The sequence below is a fragment of the Sprattus sprattus genome, assembly GCF_963457725.1.
Source record: "Sprattus sprattus genome assembly, chromosome: 3".
Lineage (NCBI taxonomy): Eukaryota > Metazoa > Chordata > Actinopteri > Clupeiformes > Clupeidae > Sprattus > Sprattus sprattus.
Genome location: NC_137922.1, coordinates 39,997,607 through 40,021,658, shown reverse-complemented (window position 1 = coordinate 40,021,658; position 24,052 = coordinate 39,997,607). Strand labels below are relative to the sequence as shown.

The window sequence follows — 24,052 nt, the reverse complement described above, 5'->3', positions numbered from 1 at the left end:
CCCCACCCTTAAGAGAATGGGATTAGAGCATTGACAAACGCCGCTATTGACGGCCCCTCGTTTGTCTCCCTTCCTCACCCCGGATCGATTCTCCTCCTTCCTCCTCCTTTTCCCCGCACTGATTAGCTGTGATGGAAACCCCACGCCCCTGCTCCCTAACGCTGAGGGCTCTCAGTGGAGTGGAGTGGATGGAGGAGCGGGTGGAGGGTCCACGATGAGGATTAGCCACAATGCGTATCTTTTGTCTGCTGTCTGTGGCTTGGCTTTTGTCACTGTGTGAATGGCAGATTTGAAGGGACTCCATTGAGGCCGGTTATGTGAACCGCCCAGCAATAGAGTGAGGGCAGACTCTGTGGTAGAAGCTTTGTACCCTTGTGGTTACAGCCCAATGGCTGTGGCTTGGTAGGCGCTTCCTCTACCTGTTCAGCCAAAGGATTAGAGGCCACAGCCTAGCATGACACATGGGTCGCTTATGGTCATCACTGTGCAAGTGTCCATCCATCCACCATGTTTCTAGTATTCTTGTGATGGCTCTAAAGGCCCTTCAACTAACCAAGGCCTAGAAGTTCCTAATGCCATAACTATGCTATGACTCTTGTTGGTTATTGAACGTATACAGAATGTCTCAGTTCTTTAAAAAAACCCAGTGTAGACCGTAGAGTTGTAGATCAAAAGGAATCAATGTCTCTCCTGTCCTGTGCTTCTCTCATCCTCTCCTCCTCTCCTACTTCTCTTCTTCCTTCTAGGTCCTGGACCCAGAGAAGCAGGCAGACCTGCTGGACTCGCTGCGTATCCAGCTGCTGCAGTTCTCCACGCTGCTGGTGGAGCACGCGCCGCATCACATCCACGACAACAACAAGAGCCGCAACAGCAAGCTGCGGCGCCTCATGACCTTCGCCTGGCCCTGCCTGCTGCCCAAGGCCTGCGTCGACCCTGCCTGCAAGTACAGTGGCCACCTGCTGCTCGCGCACATCATCGCCAAGTTCGCCATCCACAAGAAGATCGTGCTGCAGGTGAGGACACAGCAGTTGACCTATGAACCCCGATGCAGGTGTGGGTGGAGGCACTGGTTGAAAAGTAGAGAATTTTCTGTTTTTGGTTAGGTTCTGCTGACATTAAGTGTAGGGCTTCACGTCTAGTTTCTGAAGTCCAGAAGTTCTAAAGCTTTGTTCTTAAAGTTTTGATATATGAGCGAAAACCATGGTGTGAAAGGTTCCTTTGTTTTTTATGGATCATTTGTAGTGTTTTCTTCATATGCTTGAAAATGTAAAAAAAAATACGCTTTACGTCTGTGAATTATAAAACAGACTTAATGTTTTCTGAAGGACGTGACCTCAGGTCCCTGAACATAACACATCATCTTCAGAATGAGGCTAAGCGATTGGTCCTTATATTCTGCCAGTGGCGGTGCGTCAATACAAGGCGCTGGGGCGCCGCCCACCCTACAATTTTGAGATGAAAAAAAAAAATGTAAAAAAAATGAAATGTCAAAAAACATTATATATCAAATAATTTAATAAGAAATGTACCGTTTTAAAGCGTTAAATGTGTGCCGGAGACTGTAAGCCCCTGTCAAAAAACACTTAAATGTGACCAAATATAATATATTGCCATTCGTTATCATTGAGAGAGAAGCCACTCCTCCCTGTGGGCGCCGGCCAAGTGGAAGTCTATGGGAGCCAAAAACAGGGGCAGGAACATTTGAGCAAGGACAGCTTCTCATTGGCGGATGACAGGTCGAGCCCGGGGCGCACATCACTTGCGCCCACAGCCAATGACGGGGCTTCTTATATATCATCCTGACAGGACTGTCCAATCAGAGACCTTTTGTTATTCCCTCACATCTCATTTAAATATCACATATCTACCGGAGCACCATAGCTAGGCTAGCAGAGAATTGGAATCTGAGAGTATGGCGACTGAAAACTCCTTAGTATCTATTCGTGGAATACCTTTTAATCGACGATCAGATGTCGATAAGAAGAGACTAAAAGACATGGGACCAGAATGTATGGATTTAAGCACTGACCGCGGTAGGACGTACCTCGACCGGAGCTGGGCTGTTCAGTGAGTAATGCTTGTAGCGACGCTACTAGCTTAACTAGTAGCTTGGTTGGCAGTAACGTTGATATTTACAAAACCAAGTAACTTTTCAGTAGCTAAGCTCTTTTATGGATCAAGTAGTGCAGTAGTGTCCTCGAAAGAATGTATCCTGGACCTTTCTAATGTTCATACATTCCCTGTATCCATCAAACAGACAAATTAAGCAGTACGTCACTTTAGTGGAGACTAGTGAAAAGCTAGGTATCGTAATTTCAAGTACAACAGACGCTGCTCATACATTTAGAATTAATTCATTTGAAATGGGTAGTTTGCATGCACATTCTAGACAACCGGATAACTAGAATGCTGTGGATATTCAGATACAGCTAGAGAGGATGAAAGTTAAAATAAAATAGAGTAGAAATAAAGGAAGTCCGTGCTGTCTGCTCAGGGAGTCGAATTGGGAAAATGCCAAAGAAAAGTTCCTGTCCGCATAATGACATCCAACACAAACATACGAACACACGTACAGGTGATTGAATTTAATTGACCGTTTTTATCTGACTGACAGTTGTGTTGATCACTACAATTGAAAGTAGCTACTAAGTTATCAAACTACTTTTGACAGGTTTTTGTAACTTAGCTTGCTACTTCTTTATGAGGTGTAGCTTCTGTGTAGTGAAGCTGAATGTATTGTAGAGTAGCTGATCGCTTCGCTCGCTACAAATATCAAGAAGCTTGCCCATCACTGCAAATATTCTACTCAAAACCTGTTTTCTTCTCACTGTGGAGAGCTATTTAAACCGCGCCGCCTAACTGAGCACCCCCTCAAAAAAATGTCACCAGCCGCCACTGTATTCTGCCCCACTGTAACCATGGTGTCCCTGCAGGTCTTCCACAGCCTGCTGAAGGCCCACACCATGGAGGCGCGCTCCATCGTGCGCCAGGCCATGGCCATCCTCACCCCGGCTGTGCCGGCGCGCATGGAGGACGGCCACCAGATGCTCACACACTGGACACGCAAGATCATCGTGGAGGAGGGCCACACCGTGCCCCAGCTAGTGCACATCCTCCACCTCATCGTTCAGCACTTCAGGGTTCGTTCCTCTTCTTCCTCTTCTTCTTCTTCCTCCTCCTCCTCCTCCTCGTTTTGGTCTTTTTCCCCCTCTCTCTTCTTTGCCTCTCCATTGTCTCTCAGTGAAGGGTCGGGTTTTATGGTGTCCCATTGAAGGTTGATGAGAACAGTGCATACGGTCTTGCTCTTAATGAGAGGATCTCCAACCTAAGCTCTGGTAATAAGGTACAAGATTGGACATGCCAAAAGAGAGAATTTTGGAAGGTTTACAGAGCCGAGATTGTAAGGATCCATGAATAATGAAGGACGAAACGATCCCTAACATTTATTAGACTACGTTGTTTTAATCTCACAGATGTCTGTCAGCTATAACTGATTTCACAGACAGTACGTGCTTAAAATCTTGCACCGTTTAACGAAGAGATGGATGGTTGTTAATAGTCATGGAAAGACCTAGTTAAAAATGTATGTGGCTTGCCTTCAGTCACTGATGTCTGATCAGCACACTGATCAGCACTCTCATCCAATTAGGTCTGTGTTCACATCCATGTAACCTGTCTTTGGGTTCTGCTTACAGGTGTACTACCCGGTGAGGCACCACCTGGTACAGCACATGATCAGTGCCATGCAGAGGCTGGGCTTCACCCCCAGTGTGACCATTGAGCAGCGCAAGCTGGCCGTGGACCTGGCCGAGGTGGTCATCAAGTGGGAGCTGCAGCGCATCAAGGACCAGCAGGTCAGAGAGTTCCAAGTGACCAGAGGGGAGGGGTGGTGTCGGGTGGAACCAAGGGGACTCTTATTTTGGAATCATTTTAGTCTATTTTGGGGGGTCCTTCTCTTCAGATGATACTACCAACCATTCCAATGTAATTGTCTGACCAAAAGACACAATGTGTTCTACGCCGATGATAACGTTCTGATATTAACTGTGTGTCTGTGTCTGTGTCTGTGTCTGTGTCTGTGTGTGTGTGTCTGTGTCTGTGTTTGTGTCTGTGTCTGTGTGTATGTTTACAGCCAGAAGCGGAGGCTGATGCGGTGACCACTGGTGACACCGCCACTCCAGGAGGAAGTGGTGTAAAGAGGGCTGCGTCCCTGGACGCCGGGCAGGACGTCAAACGCTTCCGTACAGCCACCGGCGCTGCTGTTGGTGCGGTACGTCCACAATGTGCTTTGGAGTGTCCTTCCTTAGTCACATGTATCACCGAAAACGTCTGCAGTAACCCAGTCTCCACTGAACCGAGTTGGCCTCATTGAAATGCCATGCTTTGCAGTGCTGGTTCATATGTATTCAGGATGTATCTTGCTATGGCATAAATGGTTGTTTATATAGTGAGTCACTCTGCAACTGCATGATCCAGTACAGTAGTGTGTCTGCATGACAAAATATCTCCCTTTATCAGTCTCTGCCAGTAGAAATGTGTATATTCGTTTATTTCATATGTTTGTGTAATGTACCCGTCTGACCGCATGTCTCTGTCTTCGCCTTCGTCTCCATCTACAGGGAGTCTTCGGCCGCAGCACATCCGTGCCCGGTGCTGAGACTCTCCTCACCAAGCCCGTGGACAAGCAGCACACGGACACAGTCGTCAACTTCCTCATCCGCATTGCTTGCCAGGTAACCCCAGCATGCAACCCCCCTGACCCGACCCCCCCTCCCACACACACATATACGCAGTGGTTAAATTGGGCCGGGGCTGTCCGGGGCGGAGCCCCGACACATAAGCTGCCTGCAAAGCAGATCTGCTCAGCAGCTCCAGCCGATTTTGGCAGTCTGCCTAGTCCATTCACGAGCAATGTTGTCCTACTCATTTACAACTTTTCCATTGCTATTGCATTGCCAAATCTATGTTGTTTTAAAACACAAATCTAAATAATGGTAGGGAAAGGCTGGCCTAGACATCTGGAGCAAGTTTGAGAAGTAGGCATATCGCGCACGAAACTTGCGCAGCAGCTCCTCCTTCGCGATCAGACACACAACGTCAATAGGTCATCATCAGACATATCGAAGTAGACAGGTGAATGGCGAGGTAAGAGAAACAAAATTAAAGGGGCACGGTATTTGGAAAGAGGTCGATCATCACCAATAGGCTAATATCATTAAATATGGGCTTGCATTTTCATTAAGCAGGATTATTAACCTTAGACATGCAGGAATAGCCTGCTGTGTCAACTCGCAAGCGCTAGTTAAAAAGAACAATGCTGCTAATTCTAAATGATTTAGCAATTAGTCTATGCGATCTCCGAATCACATTTCTCATTCCTAGCTGGATGAATTTCAAACGTATTTGTATCTATGAATCAGCTCTTAATGTGACCTCATCAAACACACTCAAAATCTACAGAGTACATATTAAGCAACATATAAAAAATGCTGGAGTTGTTGGCTGCTTGCTTCACTGCTTGTGGATGGTTGCTCATCATCTGAATCTTCCTCCTGGCTATGCATTGGTCCTTAAACATACACTACTCACAAAAAGTTAGGGATATCGGGCTTTTGGGTGAGTAGTGTATTTTAGCATTGACCCTGTGAATATTTTTTTTAAATAAAAAAAAATGTGATTAGAGAAAAGTAACCTACTAACAAATACTTTCCATTTCCCACCACTTGTTTGTCATGTCATCCATTCATATGGATGTGAATCAATCAATACTAATACAACTTTAACGGTGATGTGTTTTTTGTTTAATTTGGCAACTTATTTACTGCATAATCCACAAAAGATTTGTGAAATTTGCCCCTCTGGATCAGAGCCCCCCCACATAGAAAATCCCAATTTAACCCCTGCATATACGCACATATATACACACACACACACACACACACACACACACACACACACACACACACACACACACACACACACACACACACACACACACACACACACACACTTGTGACTTTTCCCGCATGGTAACAACCATCCTGGGCTTTTTGTAATTATAACTTACCGCTCCCTAACTGTGGGAACCGACATACATGGTTTGGCCAGAATGGCCCAGCACTAAACTCCCTGTCCTGGGCAGGTCTGTACGGCTGACTTACCACTGCAAACCCTATGGTGTGGTTTTGCTTTGTTTTTCTGTTTATTTTCTAGCGCGGGTTGTGGGTTGTGACTCTGAATGCTGAGTATTTTGGACCCAGAACCGTCTAGTCCAGAGCTGGCCCGTGTTATTGTTTTTTTTGTTGCCGAGTTTTGGACTGCTTCCACTCAGACAGCAGAGTGTGCTTCTAGCCCCCGATTTTGGACCGCTGTCTGGGAAAGCAGACCTTAATCTGTCAAAGCTGTCTGTGTCTATGGCAAAAACCATCACAACAGAATAGCCTGGCCATATCCACAAGTAACTGAAACTAAACACTGCTGGCATCTGTGTGTCTGTGTGCGCTTTTTTGTGTGTGTGTCTGTGTGTGCTTCTTTGTGTGTATGTGATGTCCCCCACAGGTGAACGACAGTGCGAACGTGCAGGGTTCCCCCGGTGAGCTACTCTCGCGCCGCTGTGTGAGCCTGATGAAGACTGCTCTGCGTCCAGACATGTGGCCGCGCGCTGAGCTCAAGCTGCAGTGGTTCGACAAGCTCCTCATGACTGTGGTATGTTTTACCCCCCAACACCCCCCCCCCCCCCCCCCATATATCACATCACATCCCGTTGTCTGTCCTCTTTTAGTTTATTTAGTAAGTAAGTAGCAGCATGACCTTCAGAACAGTTATTTAAACCAACGATTCAGTTGAAGGTTTTTTGAATGGCCGCACCATACTTATCTCAGTCCGTGAGGGATTGAAGTATCTCATTGCGTTCTGTGATGAACATAAAGTTAGCCAACTGCTACTTCTCCTCCATTAGCTGCCTGCAGCTTTAGCCGACCTCAGCAGTGTGGAATATGCTAATTTGCTAGCAGCTCCATAGGCACCTCATTAACAGGAAGCCAAGGCAAAGCACTGATGGAAAAGTTATCCCACCCTCTCATCTCACTTAAGCACGCATCTGGTGGCACGTGCGGGTGTGTGTGCTGGAACAACAAGGCAGAGAAAAAATAAGTCATCGTGGAGACGTGAAGCCAGAAGTTTGACTCGGTTCTTCAAGTTGTTATTCCACTTCCTGGGTTAATTGTGTACCTCTGTCTCTTCCCGTCCATGTAGCTTCTTCTGGGGAAGGGATTGTATTTGGGAGGTAGTGGTAGGTTAATTGTGTGCGGGGTGTCTTTAAGCATCCTGGTACCGGGCTGAGCTTCACAGGCTAGTTTCATTAGCTCTGGAGTAATTACTCATGTTGCTACGCTGAGTCTCCAGCTGAACTCTGGCACCAGCCTGGGAAAATGTGTGTGTGTGTGTTTCTTTTTTTCCTGCAAAGTTTTAGAAGTTTTCTGGATGTTTTCTCTCCTGTTTTCATCCTTTTTTTTCCCCATAGTTGGCTGGCCCACATTTTCGTGCAGTCATTTTGCAATCCCTCTTCATATTTTCCCCTTCGCCACTCAAAAAGGCCGTCTTGATTCTAGCAGAATCGATATCCTCTTTCTCACTCTTCCCTCCCTGGCTTCTTTCTTTCTTTCTTTCTTTCTTTCTTTCTTTATTTCTTTTTTTCTTGCCCTCTTCCTTAGTCTCTCTATCTCTATCTCTCTCTTTCTCCCCGTCTTGCCCACTCACTCTGTCTCTGTCTCTGTCTTATAAGGTTGGGCTTTTTCTGGATGTCATCTTGGCTGTGTTAGTAATACCTGCAGCAGCAGACTGGCCACCTGTCCCTCAAGACACACACACGTGCCCAAGGCAGAGAAAAAAAGACATCGTGGAGACACACATACGCACGCACACACACACACACACACACACACACACGTTGCAGTGGATGTGGGGGTTTAAGATTTCTGCTTGTAGCATTGGGGGTGGGGGAGTTACCCGATTTAGTGCCTGATTGAAAAGCCCCCCACCCACCCACACACACCCCCACCACTCCAGTAGGTGCTAAACGCCCTCGGCACGCCTCATCTCCCACGCCTCTTAATCGCAAACTGACACGCTCGGCCTTCGGCTGTCTCTCTCTCTCTCTCTCTCTCTCTCCCTCTCATTTTTTTCACACTCTTCATCCTCCCTTCCATCGTCCCTATCCCTACTCCCACCCCCACCCCCACAGCCGCTGCTGTCGTCTGCTTCTCTGTTCAGGGCCGTGATCCATCCATTGTTCACTCCTCCACTAAAAGCGTCCCCTTTCCATCCGGCCTAATGAAGTGCTCTTAAACATACGCCGCTGATGCACAGGCTGGGGTCAGTCAGGATTAAGCGAATTAAGCCCCGCCGTTCACTCCGACTGACGATACATTTATGGACAGTCAAGAGGAACATAGCAAAATTGATGGCGGCGTTTTAAATTAGAAGTAGCAATTAAATAATAAAGTGCATTAATAGCATTTTAATTAGCCAAACTCACACACACACACACACTCACACATACACTCTCCGCTTTCCAATCCTGCCATTTGAATTGTAATGCTGCTGCAAGTTGGCAGTGGCTGCACAGTGTATTTTGATGGACGTGGGATTAGGCATCAGCTCATTAGCAGTATTCCGTGAGAGCCCAGATTCGCTCCGGCCACGGCCAGACAAGGTTATCAGCCTCAGCAGGCAGCTTTCTCAGATTCATGATTTTCTCCCTCTCACTCTCTGCCCCCCCCCCGTTCTCCATTTCTCTCCCTCCTCCACTATTTCTCTCCTCTGCTCTCTTTTACAGTCTGTTCTTTCTGTCTTATTCTTTATGCGTCTGTTGGTGTATATTGGCCTTTACAAGTCTGTCTGGACGTCTGTCCCCCTCTTTTTTTGAGCTTTATTGGGCTGTGGAATTGAGGACCTGTCTCACAAACAGCAGGGGTAGCTCTTAGGCCCAGACAGAGAGACTGCACTACCCGCTCCCCCCTCAACTTATCTCATCCGCAAAGTGACACTGCCCCAAAATCACCCGATCGGCACCTTATCGTGTTGCTGTGCGGAGGTGTTAGCGATCAGTGGATAAGCTCTGGTTAGGGGTCTGTGTCCTGAGATGAGCTGATAGACACCCTCTGAGGGCCAAGATGGCTGCTCCACCCTCCTCCACTGTTTTCTGTGGATTTTCAAAGTCGTGACTGTATTTGGACTGTTGTGGCTATGTCGGAAAGGAAACACATTTCTCATTAACCGACATGTCAACAAAATAGACAAATTATCCACTGGAAACCTCATCAAAACTCAAAGGAAATTTCAAAGGAAATATTTTAAAGTAATTATCTGTAGAGAAACTCCCTCTTTCAAGTGCATGTAGTGGAAAGGATGCAGAATACTATGATAGACACATTCTGGAAAACATTTTTTATCCTTGTCTGTCTTGCTGTTAAGTTATTTATGTGTGATACATACAGGTTTGTCAACACACAACAAATGTTTGCTAAATGCACAGTTTCAATGCCAATTACTATGCTATATGACAGTCCCGTCACATTTAGGTAAATTACATTTGATTTGCTTTTACCCTATGTGCTTTAACCCTTTCCCTGCGTCCGCTCGTCCTGTCCTGCAGGAGCAGCCGGCTCAGGCCAACTTCTCCAACATCTGCACGGGGCTGGAGATCCTCTGCTTCCTGCTGACAGTGCTGCAGCCGGCGGGCGTGCTGTCCCACTTCAAGCCCCTGCAGCGGGGTATCGCCGCCTGCATGACCTGCAGCAACACCAAAGTGCTGCGCGCCGTCCACTCACTGCTCTCAAGGCTCATGAGCATCTTCCCCACAGAGCCCAGTGAGTCCCACAACAGGAAGAGATTGTGTGTGTGTGTCTGTGTGTGTGTATGCGTGTGTGTGTTTGAAATAAGAAGAGACTTTCTTGACTGCCCTTTTGAAGCGATCCAGCAATTTAGAAGTACAGTGTCTTTCAATGTATTATTTTTAACATTGTGCTTTTACTGAAAGGATTCAACTTTATTTGGATAGTCCGCCTTCAGAGACTTAACATGATTAGGATAGTCCAACTTCAGAGATTATCAGTTGAAATTCACCTTCAGTCTTTCTACTGGTTCACCTTTACCAACCCCTAACCTTAACTGTAGTTAACAGTTTTAAAAAAAATAGTTTGTTCATAATCTGCGCATCTATAGGGGTTTATCCAAATTAAGTGTAACTACTGATGAAAGAAGACCGACTGCATGAAGTGTTTTTCTGATACAAGTTATCATACCTGATACAATGGATTGAGGCTGTCTTAAGCACATTTAGGCATGGTATTCCCTACTCACTCTCGTGTGTGTGTGTCTGTGTCTGCGCACGCTTTTCTTTTCCCTCCTAGGCACCTCCAACGTGGCTTCCAAGCACGAGGAGCTGGAGTGTCTGTACGCCGCTGTGGGCAAGGTCATCTACGAGGGCCTCACCAACTACGAGAAGGCCACCAGCGCCAACCCCACGCAGCTCTTCGGTAAGCCCCGTCTGTCAGCCATGGAGACGAATGGGCGCATGTAACCTTTTTATTTCCCCATCAGCCTTCTTGCCTCAGCAACCCGCAACCAACCTCCACCGCCCCCCACCTCCGTAAAGAATGTCATAACGGCTGAACTTTAGTCCCTAATGTGGCTTGTTTTATGGAAAGTGAAAGGAAGATTGATTTCTAATTTGAAAAGATTTGTTTTTCTCTTCAGCGAGCTAGCTTTTAAAGCCCTTCAAAAAGCTTTTAAAAATGCACGGCTGTTTTAAGCTGGAAAGGATTGTTCAGCCTGCGTGAAAGTGGTGGATTTTTTCTTCTTCTTTGAAGCGAGGTGGGGGTTGGGGCTAGGGGGGGGAGAATAAAAAGGTGATAAAAAGCTATTGGGTAACAATCTAAATCCGCATACATTTGATATCGTCCCCAAAATGGCTCTGCTGGTCAATAAAAGCGGCGTGATGCATCCCTGGCGGAAAGCTCAAGTTACACGCCTTACCGCGATGATGTATGCGTCTCACCGAGGGTGACTTTTTACATTTGTCTCCCCGTCTCTCTCCCCGCCTCCCCCGTCCCCTCCCCTCCCCCGAGTCATGTCCCTAAAGAAAGGCATTACTCCGTTTTCCTCCTTGTCTGGCAGTCGTTTCCTCCCTCCCTCGTTTGCTAACTCGGTTAAATTCCCCTCCCGCCGAATAAAACGTCCTTGTAATACAACGACCGTGACAAAAAGCCGAGGCCGCCTCCAAAGTCATCAGCGGAGAATGGGGCGGAGTGGGCAGCCGGAGGCACGGATGTGGATACACCCCCCACCCCACACCCCGCCCCCTCGCTCAGTGTCGCCTCATTGTGTTCCTCCACTTAAGGCGCTCTCAGAGGACCGAGGACCCCTTGTTCAGCTCCCTCATAGTCCCTCATCCTGCCTCTGTAGAGGGGATGTGGTTTTTTTTTTATACCCTTTGCCCTATCCCCTCAAGCATTGCTCTTCAGGTTTAGTTACAGCCTTTTCTTCTGTGTCCCACTTCAATATGGCAAAGATGTCTCCTTTTTTTTTCTCTTCTCCTTTGAATTTCTGTTCCAAGTTTAGTTCGCTGCCTCCTTGTCTCCCTTGCAATGGAATAAGTATGTTTTTTAAGAGAATAGGGCCCCAGTGCTGTTCTATCCATGAGAGATTAATGCGTGTCCTGTTCTCTTCCGTGTGGTCTCCAGGGACGCTGATGATCCTGAAGTCAGCCTGCAGCTATAACTCCAGCTACATCGACCGGCTCATCTCCGTCTTCATGCGCTCGCTGCAGAAGATGGTGCGCGAGCACCTCAGCCCCCAGACCACTCCCGGGGCCACCGAGACCAGCGCAGGTGACACGTCCCTCTGTCTCATACAGATGCACTATATATAAACACACACACACTATATATATATATATATATATATATATATAAACACACCCACGCTACTCACACATGATCTTACTAAGTAAATGCTGTTGAACAGAGGCTGCCTTTATTGGAGGCCGTGAGAGAATAGTGATTTCTGCCTTTGGTTGTCCATGGTGTCCACTGAGCCCTTAAGTAGAGCACACTTGTATCTTTTATCTGACAAACTTCTATCTTTTATGTTTATCTCATCTGGTATCTTTTCTGCGAGTTCCCATCTTGGCCTCTTCTCCCAGCGAAGTGTGCCTGCCACACCGGTCGCAAAGAGATGTGTTCATCTCCCTCTCGCCTCTGCCCCTTATCTCGCCAACATCTCGGCGTCTCCTCCTCCACATAATAACCTCCTCGCCCTCCCTCTCGGGGGACAAAAAAAAAAGAAAACCATCCAACATTTTAAAAGGCTGTTGAAAGAAAGGAGGGGTTTGGAGAGATGGGGATGGATATTGGGGGGCCCCTTCACAGGGAGTGCACCACTTCTCCGTTTACTCCCTTTTGGCATTCTGTGTCACCACCTGGCCCAGGGTGGAAGACAGGGAGCGCAAAGGCTTCTGGAGCTGGTAGCGACGGTGGGGGGTTGGGAAGGTGGTGCCCTGCAGCTTGTGGTGTCCTGGTTTGACCACTGGGTGTTGCAACGACCACACACATCAACCTGCCTTCACTGAGGTTTCGCTGCACGGTCTTCTCAGAGGTGTGGCCCCCAAGTCTTCTGCTAAAGGCACCCAGGACAGTGCAGCCACCAGGACCTCAGCTCATGTACTGTCTGCGTCTGTGCAGCCATCAGCACGTCGCCCTAATGACTTGACCTGGGCCAGGCGCTAACGGTTGTGGTGCGGTCGGTGTCAAGTTGGGCTGGGTCCCTGTGTGCAAAGTGGCCGCAATGTCACTGTGACCCTCTCTCCCTCTTCCCTCTTTTTCTCCCTCTCTCTCTCTCTCTATCTCTCTCTTTGCACACGCTCAGTATGAGTCAGCTCCACGTGGCGCCCAGCCCAAGCAGCTCACGGTGAGAATTGATCACCTCACTCTCTGTTTTTCCCCCTTCCTCTCTCTCCTTTTCTTTTTCTTTCCATGCCCCCCCTCCCCGGCCCTCTACGCCCTGGTATAACCATCCGTAAAAAAAATATTGGAGGCTTGTGCAAATTCATAACCCTGACATTTCTCTTTCTCTTCCAGAGGAGTTTTTCATGCTAAAACTCCAATCCCCTTATTTCTGCTCCCCCCTCCCCCGCCATCTTTAAATAGCAAATCTTTTTTTCCGAGGTGTCGGGATCCTGTATTACAGCTTACGCACGGTTCATCCGTCTGGAACCGGCCCTTTTGATATCCCCATTACCCAAACATGGCCTGCCCAGAGGAGATGGCTGCCAGCGTGCCCCAGAAGCGGGGCGGAGGGAGCCCTCAGCGGCCCATCAGCGGCCTCCAAGTCTCAGAGCCCCGCTACCCTTCCATACCAGCTGCTTCAGCCGGATCTGCAGTCTCTGACGTGCGGTTGTTTAATGACGGCTAGCTTCACGGCTCTCAGTTTAGAGTTTAGGGACCCTCGGCGGGCCTCTCTCTCTCTCTCATCATTCGTCCTGACTCCAGCTGCAGCTGTCCAGCTGTGGCCGGTGCTCTTGGCTGCCCCTGGGTGGGTAATGATGCCCACAGTGTGTGCAAACCAGACTGCGCCGGAAGATGTTCGCCAAGGTCCTGCATCCAAACCCCCGAGAGACGCTGTCTCTTCCCTTCCAAAAAACAAGAATGCTGGAGTGTTTGGGGTTGAGACGTTTCAGTTTGTCTGTTCCAGACTCGGGTTTGTTTGGCGCTGGCGACACCAGCAGCAGTCTTGGGAGTTTGGGGGCTCTTGGGGGTTTTCTAACAGTTGTTGCTTAGATTGTCTGAAAGTTTGCTTCTGCATCTTAATGGCTTCCTCTGTTGCACCCCTTTCCCTGGATTGCAGTTTACGATGTATTTGAATTTATTATTTGTTTTCTGAATTCTTTTCTAGTTTGATTTATTTTCTTTTACACTGCACTTTTTGGAATTGTTTAATTTTTTTAATTGTGCACTGCACTGAAGTTTTCAGGCGAGGTGTGCTTCTTAAATGGTGTATTTAGACGTTGTCTGTTTTTTTTTTTCTCTCCCTGCTGGTTTCTTATGTTTGTGTCTTTGTCCAGCACTTTACTCAACAAAAGTAGTTCTCAAGTGTGCCTTTTCTTTAACGGATGCCCTCCCCTCCCTCCTTCCTTCAGTGACTAACGAGCTGGTGATGCTGAGCCTGGACCTGGTGAAGACACGCCTCTCCGTCATGAGCATGGAGATGAGGAAGAACTTCATCCAGGTCATCCTTACCTCCCTCATCGAGAAGTCTCCCGACCCCAAGATCCTGCGCTCCGTGGTGAAGATCGTGGAGGAGTGGGTGAAGAACAATTCTCCCATGGCTGCAAACCAGGTAGTGCCACCCAACTGTCTTATTCTCCCAAAGTGTGTAAAGGCTGTTATGAATTATAACAAATCAGACTTACACAAACATTTCACAAACCACATAGTCCGATGGAAAGTAAATGGTACAACGGTTCATCACATTGTTGTGCAAATGCTGTGTAAGCAGGTCTGTGTATACATTACGGAGAGGGCTTAGCGGCATCTCGTGGGATGTAATCAGTACAGGACAAAGAGAGCGAGATCAGAGATGCTCGTCTGACACTGGCTCCCTCCAAGATAGATGAACGATAAATAGATCATCTCTCTGTCTCTCTCTCTCTCTCTCTCTTTCTCTCTCTTCTCTTTCTCTCTCTCCCCCCAGATGCCGAATCTGAGGGAGAAGTCCATCCTGCTGGTGAAGATGATGACCTACATCGAGAAGCGTTTTCCCGACGACCTTGAATTGAACGCCCAGTTCCTGGACCTCGTTAATTACGTCTACAGGTAATTACACAGATTAATCACGCCCCGGTCCAGCGTCATTGCCACGCCGGCCGGGAGGCTGCCAGCTGTCACCATGGCAACTGTAGCAGCGCGGCACACCCAGTTCACTTCTCTGGCCCTGCCGGCTTTGCGACAGGTTGCGGTGGCACAGGTGAGCAGCAGGTGGCACCTGGGGCAGCTAAGCGGAAAATGACGAAGGCGAGGGCCATCGGGTCCCCAGCGAGGTGTGGCGCGACCCAGACGGCCCACCTACGCCTCCTTATCAGACTCACATCTGTGCCCCCCGCCCCTCCTGACCTGGCTGTGCCCCTGGCTCCTGTCCGAGTCTGCCATTGCCACCACATTAGAGTAGGAAATCATTAGTGGCCTTTGGTTGTGACGTGTCTTATTGCAAACTTCGGAAGCAGGTTGCTGCCTGACTCTGGGAAGTTGCTTTTTTTTTACGAAATCGCATGGGTCTTCTGTAGGGATGAAAGTCTGTCGGGAAGTGACATCACGTCGAAGCTGGAGCCTGCCTTCCTGTCCGGCATGCGCTGCACGCAGCCCCTCATCCGCGCCAAGTTCTTCGAGGTGTTCGACACGTCCATGAAGCGCCGCGTTTACGAGAGGCTCCTCTACATCTGCTGTTCTCAGAACTGGGAGGCCATGGGCAGCCACTTCTGGATCAAACAGTGCACTGAGGTGAGCCAGCCGCCTTGGGACACACACGGATACAGAGAGGCAGTGTGCTGCCGTATGATTATAGTGCCACTTACCAGTTCCATGAAGGTTATGACCTTAAATAGGGTATGTGGAAATACTAGACATGAAACTGAACAGTAAGGTACTGTAAAAAAACAGAAATATGGAAAGGTGGTATATCTCGGTGGACAGTTTTGATAACGGTTATTGGTGTGTATGACTTAAATTTGTGCCCTTGTAGAACAATGAAGCACTATTATTCTCCACTGATGCAGAATCTTTTGATAGCAGGAGCTCTCAAATGCAACAGCACTTTTGACAATGAGATGTCCTATCCTGTATACCTGTTTTGAAAAACATTTGAATGAAACCAATTTTGTGAGATTTCACCACCTTTTTTTCCGCCTTTTTGTAATTGTTTGCATTTAAACGCTAAAGTTTTTTTTTCATTGTGTGCAAATGGCGCAGTATAGCTGCCGAATTAAGGCTTCTTTCTCCTGAGAAGTGGTCTGCAATTGCCAACATGCTGTGACTTACTGGAATCTCCTGCTGTGAAACTGTATATTTGCCGCAAAGCTGAGGCTCACTTTTTGTTTCTTTTTTTTTTGTCCCCTTCTCTCACTTCTTCTCGGGCCCAATTTGCCTTTGTTCCAAAGCGTTGAGTGCGCACTTTTGTTGACGAGGATGAAACAGCCGTTACCCAACCCGCCCCCGTCTTTCATCTCTCCCCCTGTTCATTTCTCTCCCTCCATTCTCCTCTCTCCCCTCTCCCTCACTCTCTCTCCCTCCTGCTCCTCCTCTTCTCAGTCCTTTTGTGGGTGCGCTGTGACTGAACAGTAATTCACAGTGTCTTCTGCTCCTCCCTGTTGTTTTTGGGGGGGTGGGGGTTGTGCGTTGAGGGGTGGTGGTGGTGGTGGGGTAGTCCTGTGGCCACTTGTAAGAAAAATCGCACCCACGCTTGCCGGTGCCACAATCAATGCCGCCTGCGCCCGACTGAATTATTAATGGCGCCGCTCCATGCGGGCGAGGAGACGAGACGGGAGGAGAGCAGAGCCGCTGTTTGCTGATTCATCGTGGCGGCGTGATGAAGCGTCGGCCGGCCGGCGGCTCTCTCTCCTCCTCTCCTCTCCTCTCCTCGTCTCCTCTCATCTCCTCGCCTCTCTTCACACTGGCAGGTCTTGGCCTGAGGCCGCTGTCTCCTGTCGTTTAGCAGCGCGTGTCCATTACTTAGTACACTTTAATTAGGACTAAGTCATCCCAGCTCTCTTTGGCTTCTAGGATACATGACACAAACACAGTCACACACACTTGAGCGTTACACACATTCGCACACACACACATACTGAAATATCTTAGATCATTTTTTACTCGTCATGTTGCCTAGGTAGCCTATGGAGGGCAGGTGTGCTGGTTGCTTGGTGTTGATGGGAATTGTTCAACTGTGCCCTTCCTCTTTGACCTGTTCTCTCTCTCTTTCTCTCTCTGTGTGTGTGCGTGTGTGTAGCTGCTGCTGGCGGTGTGTGAGAAGAACACTGTGATCGGCACCAGCTGCCAAGGCTCCATGCTGCCCTCCATCACCAACGTCATCAACCTGGCTGACAGCCACGACCGCGCCGCCTTCGCCATGGCCACGCACATCAAGCAGGAGCCGCGAGAACGTGACAACAGCGAGACCAAGGAGGAGGTGAGCAGGAGAGCCTCGCAGGGTTTGCTTGAAGGAAGACACACACACACACACACACACACACACACACACACACACACACACACACACACACACACACACACACTCTCACACTCACACACTGAAGAAAAGCGAAATGTCACTTCATCTACACCATTTAATTTGGTGAAATGGCTACTTTTGTTTTTCTCCTTGCTCCCTCATTAGTGCATCACAGAATCAGCAGCAATATTACTGCATTCATAAACATGAACAGAATGTATCTGCTGTATTTATGCCTTAATTAATGATAAAAACTAAATTGAATTATTTAAAAATAAAATTAGCTAGTGAGGAATAACTGCATTAAGGGCACGTAGCACAAAAAAAATAGTTTGTCGGTTTGGTGGAACAGTAGCATTAGCGAGTGGGTAGTAGTTGTGCCTGTGTGGACTGGATGTACGGTTCATGAAGCTGTATTTACATTCATTTCATTCCCTGTTTATTCAACCTGATGATTCTTCCCAGCTTGTCCTTCATTTATCAACCTGAGCAGCAAGGGGTTAAAAACACTTTTAAGAACTAAAACTTTGTTGAGGATGTCCATTAGTAAATCCTTAACCTCATTGTATTGGGCATTGTTAGCACTAGCATGAATTTAGTGATGGTTTGTGTTTTTTTTTCAACGCTGCCTCCACTCTGTGTCTGTCGCGCAGGACGTGGAGATAGACATCGAGCTGGCACCGGGCGACCAGACCAGTCTGACCAAGACCAAGGAGCAGGCGGACCGCGACGCCGGCAACCAGCTGCACATGCTCACCAACCGCCACGACAAGTTCCTGGACTCTCTTCGGGAAGTCAAGGTGAGTCACCGAGCCCCCCTGCCACACACACACACACACACACACACACACACACACACACACACACACACACACTTTCCCTCCATCCAGCTTAACCTCCTTCTCCGGGTGTATGACTCACTCTTCGACTAAAGCGCACCTCCCACAGGGTAAGGGACCAGGGACTGACCCAGCCTCACAGCACTGCTCAGCTCAGCACAGCGGTGGCTCCCCACACTGAGTCACCTTCACACGTCTCTAGCTCCGCAAAATGCATTAAAGACGGGCCAGACCGTGCACGAGTGGAGAGGCTACTGAGGCATAATGCTTGATCTTTACCTATCCAGCTCTGGCTTAAATTAGCAGAAAACAGGAGTAGAGTAGAGACAGATATGTCTACGCTAGTTGTGCTGTTAACTACTGGATATGAATACTACTCAGATCTATAGCAGGGGGAAAAGAGGTATCCATTCGTGCCAATCATTTTCTTGGCTCAGCCCTCCATCTCTCGCTCTTCTCTCCTCTCCTGGGGTCGTTCTCCGGAATGTTCTCCCATTAGAGTGCTTTTGATCCGAGCGGCGCCCTGTGCTTTTAGAGGTCAAACTCGGCTTTGATTAGAGTTTAATGGCTAGCCTGTTTGATATTCACACCGTTGGATAAATGAAGTGCTCAGCGCACAACCTCCACTCCCCCCACCCTGACCTGAGACCAGCACCCAGAGGCAAAAACTGTCGGAAGACCTCACCTCGTCACCTCCTGACCACCAGAACCCTCCCCAGCTGACCAGGATCTGCTCATGTTTGATTGATCTGACCCAGGATCAGTGAGGCCCCTCAGCTTGTTATGATAAAGGTTACGAAAAGGACAAGGGGAGGCTGACTTCCCAAAAAGGTCATTGCTTATAGTGCACTGGACACAAATTTGCCATACATGACCTTACCTAGGAGCTGTGTTAGTTTCTCTAGATGTCGGCATCCATCTTCCCAATCAAAGGAGATGCTGTTCCAGGACCAGATTTTGGCCATTCATTTCCCATGATTTAAAACTCAAAGGTTTGGAGATGTCTGACAATGGATCAGTGTACCTCTTCATAAACCCTGTATCTGGTTAACGTGAAGGAATGTTCTCTGGCCTTCCATCCGTGTGGTGTGTGTGTGTGTGTGTGTGTGTGTGTGTGTGTGTGTGTGTGTGTGTGTGTGTGTGTGTGTGTGTGTGTGTGTGTGTGTGTGTGTGTGTGTGTGTGTGTGTGTGTGTGCTTTTTCCACCGCATTCCTAACTTTTGAGTGCTCAGTTTTCTCTGACTACAATTTGGCCCCAAGTGTGTATCCCATTACGTGATCCATTATGAACACACCTTTGCCAGCACTTGTTTGTTGAGCAGGCATGCGGAACCTCGCAATTTAGCCCGGCTGATGCGGCCTATTAAGGCTGCGCTGCCTTTAACGCAGTCTCCCCATACTGATTAGAGGCACTTACACCTCTTTTTGTCGTGCTGCACTCCCCGTTGGTCGATCCGTTGGAATTAGCTAGGGCTGGCAGGAGTGGGAGAGATGGGTGGGCTGGAATCTAGGTTTAAAAAGTGTGTTTGATTGGTGGACTGCGGCTAAGCGTTTTTTTTTATTGGCAGACGGGGGCGCTGCTCAACGCGCTGGTGCAGCTGTGTCACATCGCCACGCCGCTGGCCGAGAGGAGCTGGGTGCAGCTGTTCCCACGCCTCTGGAAGATCCTGTCTGACCGCCAGCAACACGTGAGTGTTTTTTAGAGGATAAGGCACACACGCACTCAGGAACATACAGAAAAGTGTAGATTTGCACTTTTAACAACAGGTTTACACACTTTCAGAAGATATAGAGATGATTTTAAACATTCCAAACATCTGCACACACACACACACACACACACACACTCTCATGCACCACACAAACACACACACATTCAACACAAACATACCACATATAAACAAAAAAACCTTCACCCCACTCAGCATGCCTTCTTACTCAGGGCCTCATTAATCAACTGGGTAGAGGACTGCAAAATATGCAACTTTTGGGGGGAAATGAATTGCAAATATTATAATGTAAATGCTCAGATGTTTCCATGAGGTTTTCATTCTATTTCTGGTGGTCATTTTTCATGGTAAAAGCTTTGTGTGTGTGTGTTGCTATTTATTTCCATTTTGTTCTCATTTGCATGTGGCTCTTGGAAGAGAAACTGAATGTGCTGTCTACATTTCCAGTCTATACGCGCTGACAAATGAGCTGTAGAAATATGCAGGTCTTGCGCAGAGGTCGCTCTATCTCGTACCGAGCTGTCGTCCCAGTGTGGCCCCTCTGGCCCCCCTGGCATCACACCCACGCACCCCGAGCCCCGACAGCGGTCAGAGGGCACCGTTCAGTCCGCCTCCCCCCCTTACCACCACAGCCAGCTTTTAGCCGCAGAGGCCACCGTCTCCTCGTCCTCCACTCTGCTGCAGTCTCAGCACCTCCCGAGGGGGCTGGCTGCACGACCTCTCCACCCCTCCTCCCCACCACACACACACACACACACACACACACACACACACACGCACACACACGTGTGCAGTCGGCCGCTTGCACTCCGCGCCCCACTCTCTAGGCTCAACAGGCTGCGTAATGAGGAGAAATCTCCTTCATTTATGCAAAGTCGGGAGGAAGTTTAATGGACCAGATGTCGCATGTATTAAGAGGCCTGTTTAAGATGCCTGATTTGAAGAGATGGGTGCATAAATTCTTTAAAACACGTTCCGGTCGCAGAGATCGGCTTCTAAGTGGCGTGTTGATTTTTTTTCTAATTTAATACTTTTTCTGCAGTGCCAATTTAGTTATTTTTATGTTTATTTAGATCGTTTGTAACTGTGGCAACAGGGTGAGGGTCAGAAAGAGGCTAGACATTGAATCTAATGAATATGCCACCAAATATTAATAATTGATGGTTCTGTTCATTTGGAGATTTCACGGCCCTAGTCCTTGTGTCATGTTTGCGGGTGAAGAGATTTAGTTTGGAGGTTATGCCAAATTGAGCCTCTCATTTTCATGCAGGACATGTTCAGACACGCTTTCACACAGCAGCCGCACCAATTGTCCTTAGACCCGCTGTACCATCAGATCATGATGAACACCCCCCAGCCCCCCCAATCTTTCCACCACTGTGGACTGTTTGTACAGACAAGTCATTAACGAGGTTCCGGTGTCTGTCCAGTGGACCAACTTAAACCATGTCTCTACAGCAGGTTTAATAATGTTGAACTATACCACTCATTTATTTTTAGCAGGCACTGGTACCTATAGACATGGAATGTTAAACACACTGTTATAAACAACTGAATAGTTATTGCAGTGCTCAGTGAACTGTGAATGGACATGTAATTTTGAATCGGGGAGGGCGAGACTTGTCTGCTGCTGAGTGGAAATGCCCCACAGGTTTTTGTGTCCCTCCCCACCCTCAGTGAAGCTTCCCCCCCTCTTTTACATGGCTGTCCTTCAGCACTGGTATGAGAGTAGGGACACAGTGGGATGGCTGAGCAGACCAAGACATCATCTCCAGCTGTTGTCAAGCAGCTTTACCGACGAGGGTGGCGTGTTTAGTCCCTTCAAAGTCTGGTTTTTGTGAGAGAATGGCTAACTTGCTGAAAGTCCACATTCTTTCAAAGTCTATGGGCCAAATCCTTTATGAAATTGTGGTTTATTGTTTATGAATTCCACTGGTACCATATTGTATTAACAATGAAATGTTAAAATAAACAATTTGTTCTCATTTATTGAGACTCGCAACAAACACTATTGTTGTGCGGGTAATGAAGTTAAGCATTCATTTTTAATGCATTATGGAGGCCCTGAAAAATGAAACGGGCAAACGGCAAACTTTGGAGAAAACCTCCTGCCTGTCTGGAAGCGTAAACATCGCGATTTTAATAGTTTAAGTCCTCCTCAGGAGAGCCATTACTGGGACCCAAACCCCCTGTAAGCATTGAACTCCGGGGGAATAGCTTGTTGCAGTTGGCTGTTGATCACTTAGCCTAGCTTGGACTTCAACAGAAGATAGTCTGAGCTACTGCTTTGGATGGAACGACTGACCAATATTACTATAACTCAATGGCACCCTGTATTTGCAATATTCAGTAGTCATTATCCTCCATAGTTGTGTTCTTCTTGGTCTTGGTTCTGTGGGGTCTTTAATGATTCCAAACCATTCTGTGGTGTAGGCTGAGATGTGTGTGTGTGTGTGTGTGTATATATATATATATATTGGTATATAAAGCTGACCTTTCACCTTTGACCTGACCCCGACAGGCACTGAGTGGTGAGATCGGCCCGTTCCTGTGCAGTGGAAGCCACCAGGCGCAGCGCGACTGCCAGCCCAGCGCGCTCAACTGCTTCGTGGAGGCCATGTCTCAGTGCGTGCCGCCCATCCCCATCCGGCCGTGCGTGCTCAAGTACCTGGGCAAGACGCACAACCTGTGGCTGCGCTCCACGCTCATGCTGGAGACGCAGGCCTTCGAGAAGGGCCTCAGCCTACACATCAAGCCCAAGCAGAGCACCGAGTTCTACGAGCAGGAGAGCATCACGCCACCACAGCAGGTGTGTAACACACACACACACACACACACACACACACACACACACACACACTTGCACCCAGAGAGATGGATAGAAGGGTACAAAGTTAAATCAGTGAGACACACAGACATCCAGGGAGTCCTGGCTGAGACTCCCCAAGGTCCCTGGTCACCTAGACACCTATTGATGGATACACAAGCAAGCATGCACAAACATCAATGAAAGACCAATGACAAATTGAAGCATGCATACACACACACACACACACACACACACACACTGAAAAAAACCCACATACGCAGACCCAAGTGCAAGACAGACGACAGACAGACACAGCCTCGTTGAACATTCAGAGCATGATCCTACACGCTCCTAGTAAACTCATCCTCTTGTCTTCACGAGTCCCTCTCTGCTTGTTTGCCATCTCCGTCTGTTTCATGGTGCCTGCTAAATATGGCACTGAATCCCTGTAGCCTTTAGAATGCTGTGTCTGGACGTCTCTGTTCCACCTCCCCTGTCTGTTCCCCCGGTTTCTCTGTCTCCTCACGGTGACCTGTGAGCAGCTTGTCTGTAGAATATGAAAATGGCCCCCAGCCGATGTTTTACTGTGTTCCCTCAGCTTCTGTTTGTGCCAGCGACGGTGGTGTGGGAAGATAGTTCAAATAAACTTAGTTTATGTGTGTGTATATAAAAAGGCAGGTCATACACCTCAAGAAAGATGCCTGTGTGTGTGTATGTGTGTTTCTGTGACTGGGTCCTGTAGATATCTGGTTTATGAGCTTGTGCGTGGCTACGTTTCAGTAAATGCCTGTGTGTGTGTGTGCATTTATGCATGTATGGGTTTGTTTGTGTGTGTGTATGTATCTGGGACTGTGGGCATGTGGTGTGTGTGTGTGTGTGTGTGTATGTGTGTGTGTGTATGTATCTGGGACTGTGGGCATGTGGTGTGTGTGTGTATAAATGCCTTTGGTTTTGGGTTAACTGTGTGTGTGTGTGTGTGTGTGTGCGTCCTGCAGGAGATCCTGGACTCGCTGGCGGAGCTCTACTCGCTGCTGCAGGAGGAGGACATGTGGGCGGGGCTGTGGCAGAAGCGCTGCAAGTTTCCCGAGACGAGCACGGCCATCGCCTATGAGCAGCACGGCTTTTTCGAGCAGGTCAGTACTGGGACACACACAAACACACACACGCATGCAGACACACTCCCTAACATGAACTCTAATTTTCACACATTGCACAATCAGAGACAACTATGCACACATAAATCTGTTTATGCTGTTAGGAAGCAAATCCCTTTTTAAAGCTGCGTGTGGCTCATTTCCTTCACAAAACACTACTTCTCCCAGAAGTCACTGCTTGTATCTGGTTCGAGCGGTTGACGGGCATCTCTGTGCCCCATGGGAAGAGTCTCCAAATAAA

At 48.2% G+C, this 24,052-nt stretch overlaps 1 protein-coding gene across 1 annotated transcript in view; it reads left to right on the top strand.

Annotated features, from left to right (window-relative positions):
• trrap (transformation/transcription domain-associated protein) overlaps window positions 1-24,052 on the top strand; it is a gene marked incomplete at its 3' end in the record, with an annotated part of 97,301 nt that overhangs the window by 35,861 nt on the left and 37,388 nt on the right. Inside the window, 17 exon segments of the mRNA XM_080834265.1 lie at window positions 747-1,013; window positions 2,934-3,140; window positions 3,696-3,854; window positions 4,133-4,270; window positions 4,620-4,733; window positions 6,559-6,705; window positions 9,656-9,869; window positions 10,413-10,538; window positions 11,745-11,891; window positions 14,198-14,397; window positions 14,752-14,873; window positions 15,341-15,554; window positions 17,059-17,238; window positions 17,934-18,080; window positions 19,687-19,806; window positions 22,370-22,657; window positions 23,653-23,790. Of these exon segments, the coding sequence (XP_080690391.1) occupies window positions 747-1,013; window positions 2,934-3,140; window positions 3,696-3,854; window positions 4,133-4,270; window positions 4,620-4,733; window positions 6,559-6,705; window positions 9,656-9,869; window positions 10,413-10,538; window positions 11,745-11,891; window positions 14,198-14,397; window positions 14,752-14,873; window positions 15,341-15,554; window positions 17,059-17,238; window positions 17,934-18,080; window positions 19,687-19,806; window positions 22,370-22,657; window positions 23,653-23,790 (2,928 nt within the window).